At 41.4% G+C, this 14,383-nt stretch overlaps 1 protein-coding gene and 1 long non-coding RNA gene across 6 annotated transcripts in view; one reads left to right on the top strand and one right to left on the bottom strand.

Annotated features, from left to right (window-relative positions):
* Positions 1–14,383, bottom strand: part of UNC5D (unc-5 netrin receptor D) — a 301,553-nt gene that overhangs the window by 11,720 nt on the left and 275,450 nt on the right. For 3 of the 4 annotated variants that reach the window (XM_074981594.1, XM_074981597.1, XM_074981595.1), the window contains 2 exons: positions 8,845–9,009; positions 4,782–4,960 (listed from right to left, as the gene is read on the bottom strand). In XM_074981594.1, coding sequence (XP_074837695.1) covers positions 4,782–4,960; positions 8,845–9,009 — 344 coding nt within the window. Of the gene's footprint in view, positions 1–300; positions 1,092–4,781; positions 4,961–8,844; positions 9,010–14,383 lie in introns of those variants that run through there. The other variant, XM_074981596.1, reaches the window with a different exon arrangement.
* Positions 1–14,383, top strand: part of LOC142004150 (uncharacterized) — a 233,621-nt gene that overhangs the window by 57,690 nt on the left and 161,548 nt on the right. The window lies entirely within an intron of this gene.

The following is a 14,383-nucleotide window of genomic DNA, read 5'->3' as shown; positions in this document are numbered from 1 at the left end:
TGGTGTGTTTGGGATGGGGAGTAAATGGGGACCAAAGAGTGTGAGCCAGCTGGTGCTGAGGGCCCTCTGGGTGTAAAGACAGGCCTGGGGCCTGGTGAGGCAATCAGCCCCACTGATTCTACAGTTCAGATAAATGCTGCATTTCATTTGCTGACAATGGGGGGATCACTCTTCTCATTAATACTAAATAGTCCAGGGACTTTATCCAAACCAGGTGATTTATTTTTGGAACAAAAATCATAAAAATGCACAGGTGAACAAACTGCTTCCTTCAAAGAGACATTTATTGTACATGCAATACAATAATAAAAAGGAGGCAAACTGGAGTTAGATGCTTTATCTAACATGCTTGGAAAGACATATGCCATCTCTCAAAGCAGGGTCAGCTATTCCAATATGAGGTCTTAACCCATGCTTTTGGTGGGAGCTCAGATGATGTCCATCCTTTGAAAACAGCAAAAATTTGAGAGGCACTTATCTTAATCCAAACTAGTTTCTTATGAACAGCAGCCCACCACTTAACCTTCAAACAGCATTATTTTAGGCCAAGAGTCACTGCATATTGAAATAGCATGTTGTGTTAGAAACATACCTGCTTTCAGATCTCTTCTATTCCAATAATAGAGGACAATAGGTAAGATTAGTGTCTTTCTCTGAAGCATATTAGGTCATCTAGTACCCCATACCAGAAAATACTCATTTCCTACAGTCTATTCTTATGTCCTTTTGGAGACTAATTTTAAACAGGTTTTCAGCCCACCCATGGAAGATTACAAGTTGCAGAAAAAGTCAAATGACTATGTGTAGATAGCTTTTTCCTCAGGTACTTTGTGCTATAAAAAGCAATTCAGATTGTCTCTAATGAACAGGTAAAACAACCTTAAAAGTACAGTGCCACCTCAATTGAAATACAATGAAAAATATTACTCTTCCATATTGCACTGATCTCATTAAATGAAAGCCACTTATGTGACTAAAATGAACTCTGTATGTTTTTTTAATTGCAAAATAAGAGGTGAGACACTGATACCAAGAGCAAGTAACTGGAGAGCGAGAGACAGAGTCAAGTCCAGTTTTCGTCAGATTTGCACCTGAAAAACAGAATGTCAGTGATATGCAAAAAATCCTGCAGAGCAGCCTCCAGTAAAATACACACACACACACATATCTGGGAAAAAATTCAGAAACCATCTGGCTAACTTCATCATGAATTGTTTGTTCAATATATGGCTTTGGTCAATACATCTCTGTGGTCCATAAAAACCTAAAGAAACCCTAGTCCAGCTATGCTTTCTTCTTTCACTAAGTGCATGGATGGTTCACTCTTAGACACCAGTGAAGAAGAATCTGGTAAGGAGCTCAATCTGACCTGCATTTGTTGGCATTTTACTTACGGCCAGCACTAACACAGTGAGACAGCACTTCACTTGAGCTACCTATAGGTCCACTCCTGAGTGCAGTGCTTCAGCTCAGAAGCTTCCATTCTCATTATCTATGCTTCACGCAAAGGACAGCAACGCTGCACAGTGCATAGTCTATCTTTCACAGATACTTGATGTTCTAAGTAGACAAGACAAAGGGATGCTGTCTCTGAAGTCTTAACACTCCCTTACAAACTGTCTGTACAGGACCTAGTACAAATGGATCTCACTTGGAGTCTCTGGATGCTATCCTAATACAATACAGTTTGCCTTAGAAACACCTGCCAAATACATTGCCCATGGCTGACTCTTAACTGTCCCCTGCCAATTTCTAAATGCATCTCTTAAGAACCTTGCCACAAGTTAAAAAAATGGATTGACTAAAAACACTTAATCACTGCTACAAGATGCCAGGGAGGCCAAGAATTTAGTACACTTGGATTTTTATATAAGTAAAGGAAACATCTATTTAATTTTTAAGTTACTCAGATACGATTTTAACAAATAGGAGGGCTATAAGCCCTCACGCTTCACAGCAAAAGAAAAAAACATCAACTGATGGAGGTTAGGAAGAAGTTTCCCCAGGGGCAGCCTGTTCCACATATATCCTTCATGTGGTTTATTGCAATGAAGCATCTGGCAGTGGTGAGGTACGAATGTAGGTGGGTCCCTGCTTTGACCTGGGGTGCCCATTCCTATGCTGAGTGAGCAGCAGCTTCTGACTTTTACCGTGACAGGAAATCATATGCACTCATTAGGCTGTGGTCTTACTTCCACCTATTTCATGCCTGCTTCTGACCACAGAATGGAACATGAGGCAGTGGCAACGTATGCTTTTTTCTCACCCTCTTGTGCGCTGGAGCCCATTTCCCTGCACAGTGCAGAAGCCCCTCTGCAATATTCAGCTTGCACAGCACTGGTGCCATCTGACTCATCCATTTCTTTTAGAAACGTTCAGCTGCCTGCAGCTATGCTAAAAGGACGGATGGAACTTTTTTGGCCACGGCTTCACCACAGTGACCTCCAAGTCCATGCAGCAGTGCTCCATTCATTAAATAGGTGAATTCTACTAAGGATACTTAGAGTTCTCATTTTGTATGTCAAATACTTTCCACTCTGGCCAATGTTCCCTCAACTTTTTCCATCCAGGGGCAGAATAAATCTTGTTACATGTACCAAGGCACGTGTGAACGTGCACCATCAATAGAAACACATACTGCCAGCCATGGGTACCTTAATCAGCTGGTTGGCACCTGAATCTCTCCTGGGCGGCTGCCCAAGTACTCAGGGAACTCTGATTCTGGCCTGACCCAAAGGTAACTAACTAAGACTATAAGCACATCCTTTGTTGCTGTGTTTGTATACCCCCCACCCCAACCATAAGGAATTCATAATCCTTATATAGGCCTCCTAGGTGCCCCAGTAATATAAACAACATTAAAAAGCTGGTTATTTAGTTAGAGATGAATGCTGTGAATAAAGGGGAGAAAATATTGTATAAGAACAGCACGAGCAATAGTCAATGCTGCGGCTTTATTTACTCTCTGCTAGAAAGGGCAATGCCTTATAAACATCTCTCAAATACCAGTGTATTAATTGCTTTGGTTTCTAATTCTTTATTTACTCAATTGATCCTGATGAAATGCCTCTTTTTGTTTTGACTCAACTAAAAGTGACCCTGGCACTTTTTGCAAATGAAACATGTTCTCCAAACCATGGCTTGTTTAGCTAAATAAATATTAAATGCAAATTATCCATTAGTCCGCCAGATATAATGGGCTAAGCTTTTAATTGTAATGCATCCTACAGAAAAAAGGAGGTTGTATATGACACACTTCTATAATGGGCACTAATGGATCGACCCAAGTGTGTTTGTGAAGCAAATGCAGGGTTTGCTCATGCCATGTGTACACGCTAAATCATCCTTTCCTCACGAAAAGGAGATTAAGAGCTGATGTTCAACAAGAGCACATGTGGCCATTGCTCCATAACAAAGGAATAAGAGGAACAACCAGCTGTTAGCACGAGGGAAACTCTTAAAGAAAATGTTGCACTTCAACTGTGGGCTGAAGTCCAGTGGGAAGATCTATGGGAGTATTTTCAAAGTAGTGGCAGTTTAAATGAGAGAGAGCTCTCCAAAACAAGCAGGAATATGGAAGCACTACAGCGCAAGCAGGAACGTACTCTTCAAGCAGATTGGGGGGCAGTTGGTGGGAATTATTAGCACAATGGAGCAGAATAATTGCTTACCCTGAATTACAGCTGTACAGGGTGCTTCAAAGTTAGGTGTAAATTACCCTTTTGAACAAGCCTGAGTATCTAAGGTTTAGGCTTTAATAGACACCTTACAATGCTCATCACTGGAACTTCCAAAGAGTTAACTGCACACAGTCTGTGTGGTATTTCCTGTTTCCAACTACAGGGAAGGGATATTCTGGCATCTGAGAACTATTACTATTTGTATGAAGCCCCCAGCAATGTACTACCTGAGTGCCTCACTATATCTGTGTAAGGAAAGAAAATACTCTCTGCCTCAATTCTTCATTTGTAAAACGGAAGGATAATAAATGACTACAGCATATATGGCAGAATTAGGATGGTTGAGTGGCCTAGCCACTGAAGTGGGACTCATTAGCCTTCTTAAATCTTGCCCTTATTAGAACACTAACTATTCTCCTTAAATTCACCGAAAACTAGTTATTTGGTCTTATGTAAATAGTCTTCATGAACACCACTGGCTAGTCCATTTTCACCATCTTAATTTAGCCAAGTGGAAAAAAGCAAACAAGCAGCATACATCTGATCCCTCCTATCCTGCCCTCAGTTCTCTCACAAGTAGTGCAGTGTTGTTATAAGAGAAAGCACACATGGGGTTTTTTAGCATGGTTTTTAATGTGACAAAAGATCAGTGGTGTATTTTTTCCTCCCATTCTGATTCAAAATTAGTCTGCATAGAGAACAGGCACATTTTTTTTTCTTGCCCAAGAGATTTCAGTGTCAGGCCCTATGGGACATTTGATGTACTATCTTTGCAATATGCAGCAACATAGAAACATGCCTGTCATCTGAAATTGTCTATTTTGGTAAGATTCCCCGTGTATGTATTGATGATTATGCTCCAGGCCCAGAAAAGGAGATCTCAGCTTTCAAGTTAGCACCATTCAGGATTGGCCTAAGAGGAGAAAGTTCTTTTCAATTGTTAATTAGGAGAAAAAAAAGTGTGTGAATTTTATTTTATCTTTACAATAAGTATAGTAATTCTTATTCAAATCTTTTATACAAGCCAACAAAAAAATCATAGCAGCAAATTATCCTCATTGGGTATGTAAATGTTCACCTTTCAGACTTGCCTTCCATTACCTGTTGATGCTGTTTTTCTGTGCTAACATCTGCCAGTCTTTGCCTTTGGCATTGGGTGTGTCAAATGTTGCACATATTCTCTGTCTAATGGAGTATGGAATTTTGAAGGCTTTTGGACCAGTTTGTGCAGGAAAGTTGATGTCCTCATGTGCAAACAAAGTGATGGCTTCTCTCTCAGTCTATACAAAACATAAAAACAAAACAATTAACAGGTCAGTAAGTATCCAAGTTCCTATGATTTCTATGAAAGCTGCATGGCACCACTTAGAATTAGGGAAGTGCTATTAATCCCATTTTATAGAGTGTAAACTGAGGTACGGAAAGATTAAATGATTTGCCCAAAGTTCATTGGAAGTCTGTAGTGATGCTTAAGTACAGGTCTTCCATGTATAGGTTAAGCCTTTAACCGCTAGACCCATCTGTCTCATCACTGATTTATGCTCTAAATAATTAGTAATAAGGTGCTACGGGACTGCTTTCTCTATTTTGTGAGCCATTTTCATGGTATTATAGGTCTCTGTGGGTATGATAAAATGAAATTTAAGGACTAAATATTATTTATTAGGTGATGAGCTTTGTAGCAACAGCTTACAGGAATATCCTGTTCTTTTATGGGTATGGTCATGGTTACTCAATGTGCCAAATTTGAAGGACTTGAGTAGAAAAAAAGAATCATAGAAATGTAGGACTTGGAGACACCTTGATAGGGCATCTAGTTCAATCCCGCTGCATGTTTAAATCCGTTTGCAGAGAGTTTATGGACTTATTCCATTTCAATTTGTTCTTGCTTTATTTGCTGCTCATGAACTTTAAACATCCACCTGCACTCAGCAGCATTGAAAACAGATTTGCAGACTTTTAGCTCCTTTAACCTACCCTGTTCTTTTAGACAGCTAACTTTTGCTTTTAGCTCATTACAGAGTCCCCAAAATATCTAACATTCACTTAATAATGAAAGGAAATTTAGTTTCTTGGTACAATGAAATATAACCTTTGTGAAATACTTCTTGCAGAAAAAAAATTAATCTAAGGATGCCTACAGAATAGCTCATGATTCCTGTGACCAATACATATAATCAAATGAATACACACTACTACTACTTTGCAAATACCCAAGGGCACAAAATGCTTACTAAACTGCTTTTATGACCAAATGCATAAAATGTTGATATTTGTGGCTCAAAAATTCACAGGAAAAAAAATCTAAATTGGATGGCTAAGTTGTCATCAATATTTTGACCAGGTGTATTCATAACAAAAGGGTACAAGGACTGCATGCTTTGGCTTACTGAACATAGATGAAAATAAATATGGAGTGATAGGACTGGGTCATCTGCTTGAGTGTACTGTCTCAAATCTGTTTTCCCTAATGTTAAATGTTCAGGAGGCAACAGAGTTATGGGCAAAGGAGCTGGAATAGAATCCCACTCAAACATCATTTTGTAATTTGTTTTGATTGCAGAAGGTGTTATTATTAGCAGTTTGCAGACAGAGAGCACCCAGCTTCATCCAGAGGTCCCAGATGGAGTTTGTGATGCTGATCACCAAGACACACCAACTCAAAGCAGCACAACCCGCAGGCACATCTCCACTGCTTTAGTGACCAACTCCTGCCACCATATCCCTTTCATGATCCATGGACAGTAAGTGCAGGGATTGCAGAGAGAGGGGAACCAACTAAGCGTCCCTGTCCTGTCCCACTGCTGCTCTGCCCTGCTTGACTCTTCCCACAGAAGCAGTGTGCCATTTCTGGTGGGTGTGGGGGCAGTGCCTCACTTCCCCTGGAGTGGCACAGCTTAGGAGTAGTGCTTTTGGGTCACACATCTGTGGGGCAGGGCAGGACTGCCCTCATACTCATTGGAAGTGATGTGGCATTCACGCTGAGTGTGTGGGACAATGACAATGGAGTGCATGTGCCCTCCTGTGTACTCGCACACCTATCAGTGTGTGGTGGACCTCATCCAGTGCACTAGTGGCCCCACTATGAATTATATGGGTGAAATTAAACAATCAGTTCAGTTTTCCGGGAAAATAGAGGACAAAACCGTCCTCTCATCTGTGGCTCACCACTTTTCACAAAGTGATCACTCTATATTTATCAGTCAGCATCCTCAAAGGAAACCTGTACAATGCTTTCCAAAGATGAGCTTGAGAGCTTAAATTCATTACTCAGCTAGACACCACCTGTGATGGACTGAGCAGAGACCCTGGATTTATGGGTTATTACAACAATCTGTAACCCACTAATCTCTTCTTTGTCCTATGACTGCAGAAGTATTAAAAGGCTCCTCTCCCTTGAATGGCCTCTTTTAATAGAAGCTAAGTTTTTATGCTAGCCAATCTGTTCCAACTTGCATTTGTCTGTGATCCTGGGATTTTGTTTCCCAGACCTAAAGAAGATCTCTTTGTGGCTCAGAAGCTTGTTCAATAAAAGATATGACCTCACTTGCCTGTCTTTCTAGTAGCCTGGCATTGACACTGCTACACTGCCTACCTGAAATTCACTATTTTTACTTGTAAACAGAGGAAATATGATCTGGAAATAAATAGGAATACTGCTATACCAGATTTTCTGAATTAATTCACATTGCAACATGGTAGAAGGAAGAAGGCATCCACTTTCTGTTTTCATCTCTTTTCCGTGAAAGAGTTTTTAAGCTGTAAAGGGCAGGGACTGTCTTGCAGACAGCTGAATTAAGGCCCCATTGGATGCTACTGAAGTATAAATATTAAATTATAGTGATGTTACCTGTATCTACATATAACATTTATGACACATCCTAAAAGGCATCCATGCAAAGTAATAGGAATGTTGTAGATACATCACATTTTCTGATTGTTTAAATTAAATATGCAGAAGAACAGTAGCTCTCCGTATCCTGCACTTCTGAGATAAGCCAATGCTATCTGGTTAGCTGTGGGGATTGAACTTCTCATTGCTTTACAAGGATTCAGCCTTTTTATTTTTTTTCTCCCTACAGTCAAATTATCCTCATCCTTCCATCACTTTTGGAGACAGGGGGAAAAAAAAAAAACCTTGCCCTGTTGGTGGATGGCATTATAATATGCACCTGGGGCTTATGGAGTGAGTCCTCTTTTAAAAAGAATCTGGATCATTTAACTGAGGAAAAACAGAGGGCAAAATATGGCCAGTTAGAACACCCCACCTATTTGACATAAGTTCTGGTAGAGTTCTGTGAGGTGGCGGGGGGGTGTTGTTAATTGAGATAAGACACAAAAAGGGGCAGTATTAACATTTGCTTACTAAAATGGAGGCCATCATTGATGTTAGCGTGTCTGATTTGCCCTTCATGACTCAGTCTGTCATACAAGGGAGATATGAAAACCAAATGGAGCTAATTACGAACAATCCTATTTCTTATCTCTGTTGTACATCAGTGTCCTATTATGTTAGGTAATGTACAAATGCAGTGACAGGCCATCATGCCCTGAAGAGCTTACAATGTAAACTGCCTATTCCCTATTTTATAGGTCATACCCTGAGGCACAAAGAGATTAAGCAACTTTCCCATGCAAGGAGTCTGTGGCAGAGCTAGGAGCAGAACTCTACTATGGGGAGTCCCAAACTTATGTATTAACTATAAGGGCCTGAATCATCTACATCTCTAGAGATTTTTAAAGTCCTGGTTTGACAAAATCCTGGCTGGGATGATTTAGTTAGGGTAGTTCCTGCTTTGGGCAGGGGTGGACTTAACGACTTCCTGAGGTCTCCCTCAGCCCTTGGATTTTATAGTTAAGAATGGGAATTCTTGAATGGTAGAAGAGCAAGAATGCTTTGTGAGCACCTTTGTTCAATAACCGGTGAAGGCTTGTAAATAAACCAAGTTGCTCTTATAATAAACTCAGAGTCTGCAACACTGACCTCTACTCCAGAAGAGAAGCTGAACTGAAAAGCAACAGGGGCAATGCTAGGTACAGAAATAAAGGCAGCAGTAAGGTACAGTTTACATAAGGTAAACTAAGGCAAAACTATGGGGTTGTTTCCAATGTTATTCAGTAACATAATGACAGATTAAGGAACAGAACCAGGTGAAACACTTACCTCTATAATCGATGTCTGGATCTGTAGGATTTGCTCATGGCCCTTGACTTGCCGAACACAGATCTTGCACGACAGTTGCGTGGTTGCAGGCGTGTAACGCTCCAGGGAAAAGGCACAGTGCAGTGGCTGCTGGTTACTGCACCACACACGAGAGAAAGGAACTTCCTGTGAATGAAGTACATCCCAGAGAAATAAGAAAAAGAGAGAGATGCTGTGACAACTGCAAAGCAGGAGAAAAATAATTATACACACAATTTTGCTGGAATTGCTTTTGTAATAATGTGCCTATAAATGGCAAGTAGCACAAAACTAATTAATGTCAATTCCAATTGAAAACTGAAATATTAAAATTACTGAAAGTTTAAATTTCACTCCATTATCTGGCAGAGGTAAGAGAATTAAACTTTTTTTTTTAAATAGATGTATTTCACTGATAGGAAGTTACCTATTTACCCCTTTATATGCCAGAATTCCAAATTCTTGCCCCACCATCTAGCTCTCTAAGCTTTCAATCCAAGAATTATATAATTCTTGAAACTGGAGCTAGAAGAGACCCCTCCCTTAGGTCAACCAGTATTCCATGAGCTAGGGCAGGATCAGTCCCCTCCAACACATTTGTCCAGTGCAACCTTCAGTCCAATTTTAAATTTGAGTGATTAGGCTTCAGCCACTTTCCTTGAGAGACTTGCATACAGCACATTACACCACCCAGGTAGGGACATGTCACTTGCATTCAGCCTCTTTCCCTTTTAACTTTATCCTGTCTGATTTTTCCCCCTCCTTTTTGGACCATTCACACTACTACTTTTCTTCCACAGCAATCAGCTAATGGTCCGAACACAAAAACTGACATGATAGCATCTTTTCACAACAAAACCAATTATAATAAGGGCTGGTATAAAACATCAGGCATTTCTGGTAACCCTGTTTTTCTACAAAGGTGAGGGTCTGGAAGTATGTTGGAGAGCATATGCCCAATAAGGGGCAGTTAGCTTTCTTAGAATATCTCTGTCCACGTTCAGTGCCTTGTATGGCGATATGTTTCAGACGGGTAGCCATGTTAGTCTGTTTCAGGAAAAAAAACAAGGAGTCCATGGCACCTTAAAGACTAAAGACCATAGACTGGGACTCACTTGGTCAGATGAGTGAAATGGGAAGGTTCCATTTGGCAGCTACATACATATATGCACAGATGGGTGTGATATGTAACAATGTGGAAGACCAGGACTAACGAGGTCAATTCAAATCAGGGCACAAGTATCTCTCCACCCAAGAGTTGGCGATAAAGTGTGAATACCAGAAAAAGGAATATTACTTTTTGTAGTGAGCGAGCCACTCCCGATTCAGACCTGGAGTGTCTGATCCTTTAAATTGCTTGCAGAGTGCCACTTAGGAGTGAGGCCTGGGGCAGGATAGTCCCACAGTCTACGTGACACTCAGGACTGGCTGCCTTCACCCCACCCTTTCTGGCCAGGTTGTCCCATGCACACACACTTTGCCCATATCCCCAGTGAGGCGGTAAGCCCCACTGAAGTTGTGGCAGCGGGGGTTGAGTGGCTATACTAACACCAGTAGAAGATGTTATAGATGACTAGAATCTAGTAGCTAAATGCTTGCTTAATCAACTGTTTCTACTTTAATCTTCATTAACGCATGTATAAACTCTTATAAGCTAATTATAAATTGAACCTTAATGTAAAATGTGATCTTTAATACTTCACTTCAGTGGAAAACAGATGAGCTCCTCCTCCTTACTGTCCTCTCTACACCATTTCTACCAAGGGGACCCCCCTTTCCTTGATTATTGGTAGGTAAGACTCAGTACACTCACAGCAAAAATGCAACCACTATCCCCTATGAAACTAATTATCTGATGATACCTTGTATGGCTACAGCCTGTTTCCATTGGAGACAGCAATGCACTTTCCAAACACAAAACTCACAGCTCCTTTCTAAAGGCAGGTAGGGCTGGTACAGAGTTAGCTGCATTTCAACAGAGGGTAAAATGATCTCTACTATATCTTTTCAAGACTGTTAAGGTTTACACAAAATGATGCACTAAGTAGTAATTAAAAGAGCTATATTTAGCTCCTGAATCTGTAGCAGTAGCAAGATACCAATGGTGATAAAGACAACATTAAAAAATATTAAAAATGGAGCAACTGTAATTAGATTTTTCCAGAGAATCATTGCTTTCATTCAGAGAGGGGGAGAGAGACTCAGATGGGAACTCGCTGAGTGGAGAGGAATTATGTGAAAAGTAATACATGAGGACAAAGTAGTGTGAAGTTGAGTGTTTAAAGTATTGTGGAAATGCTTTTCGTTTGGTTCCCCGTTATAATTAGGCTCCTAGCAGATGGAGAGAATGTAAATCAGCTCCAAGCAGGAGACAGGTTCTGGCTTCTCCAGGACACAGAAGGTGCTGGGGGAAAAACAGCTGATTTTTACTTAAGAAAGGTGGCTGTCTGGCTTCTTACCATATTTGTCGGAGCTTTATCCCGAGCTGACACTCACCGATGGGCCCCTGAGCAAGAGGGAGAGGGCTGGCAGCATGCTGCTGGAAGGGGTGCAGCTGAAGATGGAAGGGGCGGGGCAGAGGGCATCCAGTCTTCAGCTCTGGGTGGACTACAATGCCCCACCCCACTCTTCCCAGTGCTGCCTGGAGCATGCTGGGTGGCGTCCCTGCCTCCTCAGGCAGCCTTAAGAGCTGTGCAGAGTGCCACAGCAGTGCTCCAGTGGCAATTTAAAGGTCTTGGAGCACTGCTGCACAGCAGTGGTAAGGAGCATCTTTGACTCACTGGACCCTGGGGAAATTGCCTTCTTTGTTTCCCTCCCACCCTCTCGCTGGAAGGCCTGGGTATATTACAGGAAACCTCTCCCTTGATCTTATTTGATCTTTCATGAGATTAGCCTCCACTGCTTTTCCTTTAGGTTTACAATTAGTGAGTACAATCCAGTCACCTTCTTCTCCCTAATACAGAGAGAAGGAACTCTCAGCAGTGCTCCTAGCCAGCATTTCTCTGGCAACGCACCAGGGGGCTGACAGTTTATTACAGATGTCAATTACTTGCTTTTTCTCCCCCCCAACTAGAACCACAGATCCACATTCTTCCTTCCTTTGAATTTCAAGTGGGCAGAATTGAGTGGCCCTAGCTGTATTGCCACTGCCTCCATATCTTACCTGCAGCACTACCAGCAAGACTGTTTGCAAAACACAAGTGGAGCACGTGGGAGGCCACCCAGAAAAGATTCAGGTGCCCCCAGCTGATTGGCAGAGTGCCCACATCACCCACAGTGGGCAGCATGTGTGTCTATTGGTGGTGCACATCTGTACATGCCTTGTTCCATGCAACAAAATGTATTCCACCCATGGATTTAAAAAAAAAATAGGGAGAACACTGCACCTGACCATGTCCTCTGTAAAATGAGCACTTGTTCAGCCACTTCAGAGAGGTTCCAATGCCACCCCATTAATTAGCAGAGTGCCTATGGCTAGGATTGTGTTCCTACCGGTGGTGCACATTCACATATGCCTCAGTGCATATAAAATTCATTCTGCACTTTCATAGAAAACGTTAGCAAGAACACTGCATCTAACTCCTGCCCATTGCAAAGTATAGCCTGGACATGCTCCTTCTCTTACTCTCACTTCTATGCTGCTTGCCCCTTCTGCGAGGAACAAAATCCCTGTCTATTTATGAAGCCACCACTGGGCCATAATTCAAATTCATCTGCCATAGGCTCCTCAAGAACAGATTTCTTTCCCCCTCATACACATGCAAAATTAATTGAGTGAATAATCAAGATGCACATACTAGACCAAATTATCTGCAAGTTAAGAACATGAGACTTGCTGGTCTGATCCAGCCTAGGTCCATCTAAATCCTAAATTTAGCTGCTGGTCAGTAGCAAGATATCAATGGGGATAAAGAAAACACTAAAAAATATTTTAAAATGGAGCAACTGTAAGGAGATTCTTCCAGAACAACCACCTTTGCTTTCACATGGAGTGTTAAATATAGTGCTTTTAGATTGGTGCATAAGAACAGACAGAAAGCAGATGTGGGCTAGGCTACTTCCCACAGCATGACTGGTTCTGCTCTCTCTATAAGTGGAGGTTGAGTGCTGTTGAAACCTCAGATACGGATTAGAAAACCTCATACTTCAGGTCACAAACCAGCATCTTACATCCAAGCCTGTTACAATCTCTGTAGATGTGACCCAACAAGGGAGGGTTAAGTTCTTTGGGGCAAGGTCTTTTAATGGCTCTCTAAAATGCCAAGCCCACTCTGGGTGCTCTCAAGAGGCACCTCTTTCAGCCATCCTTGGTTTTGGGGGAAAATGTTTAGGGTGGATCATGAAATAAAAATGGAGTCAAAGTTAGAGAGGAATTTGCAAAGACCCCAGGGAAACAGATTTTGGGACTCAGGATTGGGATTTGAGGGCAGAGAAATTAGTGATATTTTGTTTGTTCACACAGGGCCCAAGTCTAATCAGCTGATCTAAAGATTCATTCACAGACTATGTTTCACTGAGCAGAAAATATGAAGTTAGTACAAACTGTGCTGCAGTTTCTATTAAAATCCCCCCAATAATTATTATTTCTCAGCCACCCAAGTCATTTAAATTACACACAATTATAAAATGCAAATATTTATCCGTTTTCAGTATCATACGGTCAAATCTATTTTGATGGCAGACATTTGCAGACACTTTTGTTCAATGAGGCAAGAATGGGTACTCTGAACATGACATGTAAACCTCCTCATCCCATTCTGCACTCTGAGAGCAGACATTGAGTTATTACATAAATGCTGCTCTGTGGGATAGGGCTCCCTCACCTGATATTTTCATCTCTCCTTTAATCATTATTTGCATTACCTCCACAGAAGTGATGTCTTTCCAACCCATAAAGAAAAATATGGAAAAATTAGCATGACTATCGGGATCTGTTTGAACAGCACCTTGAAGTTCCAGAGTATTGCTTGCCAATAGGATAAACCACTACCTAGATTTAACACACCGTAAGCGATATATTTATTCATAGAAACTGTATGTGGCATTTGAGAAAGTGCTGAACCACACGCAAAATGCTTTGGGCCTTGCAAATAACTCTCAGCACTTTGCATGTACTGCGGCCTCTCATCCAGCAAGGAGATAATGCCCCAAGGATTTAATACTGCAGAAAAAAAACAGCCAGAAATAACTCTCATCAAGTCTTCATTCACCATGTTTGTCTGCATTTAGAGTTGGAAAGATCCCAGTGGGTAAAGACGACTTTCCTTTCCTGGCTAGCCTTCACCATCCAGTCTAATTTTAAGGGCTGATGCCTTCTCTCACAGAAAGCTTGCAGACCTTTGCTGCAGCTGTCCATGCAATAAGCCATGTCAGTGCTAAAATGCAAAAATCTGTGAGCACTGAAAGGACGTGCATTTGCCCTGCATGCTCATGAGAGGAGTACAAGAACACGCATCCCGCTGAACAGCAGCATTATCTACTGCTAAGGTTGTTGAAACGAGTTGTTTTGCTGCACTAGCTT

Source organism: Carettochelys insculpta, chromosome 31 (assembly GCF_033958435.1).
Source record: "Carettochelys insculpta isolate YL-2023 chromosome 31, ASM3395843v1, whole genome shotgun sequence".
Lineage (NCBI taxonomy): Eukaryota > Metazoa > Chordata > Testudines > Carettochelyidae > Carettochelys > Carettochelys insculpta.
Note: the sequence above shows the minus strand (reverse complement) of the source record. Positions and strands in the feature narration are given on the sequence as shown.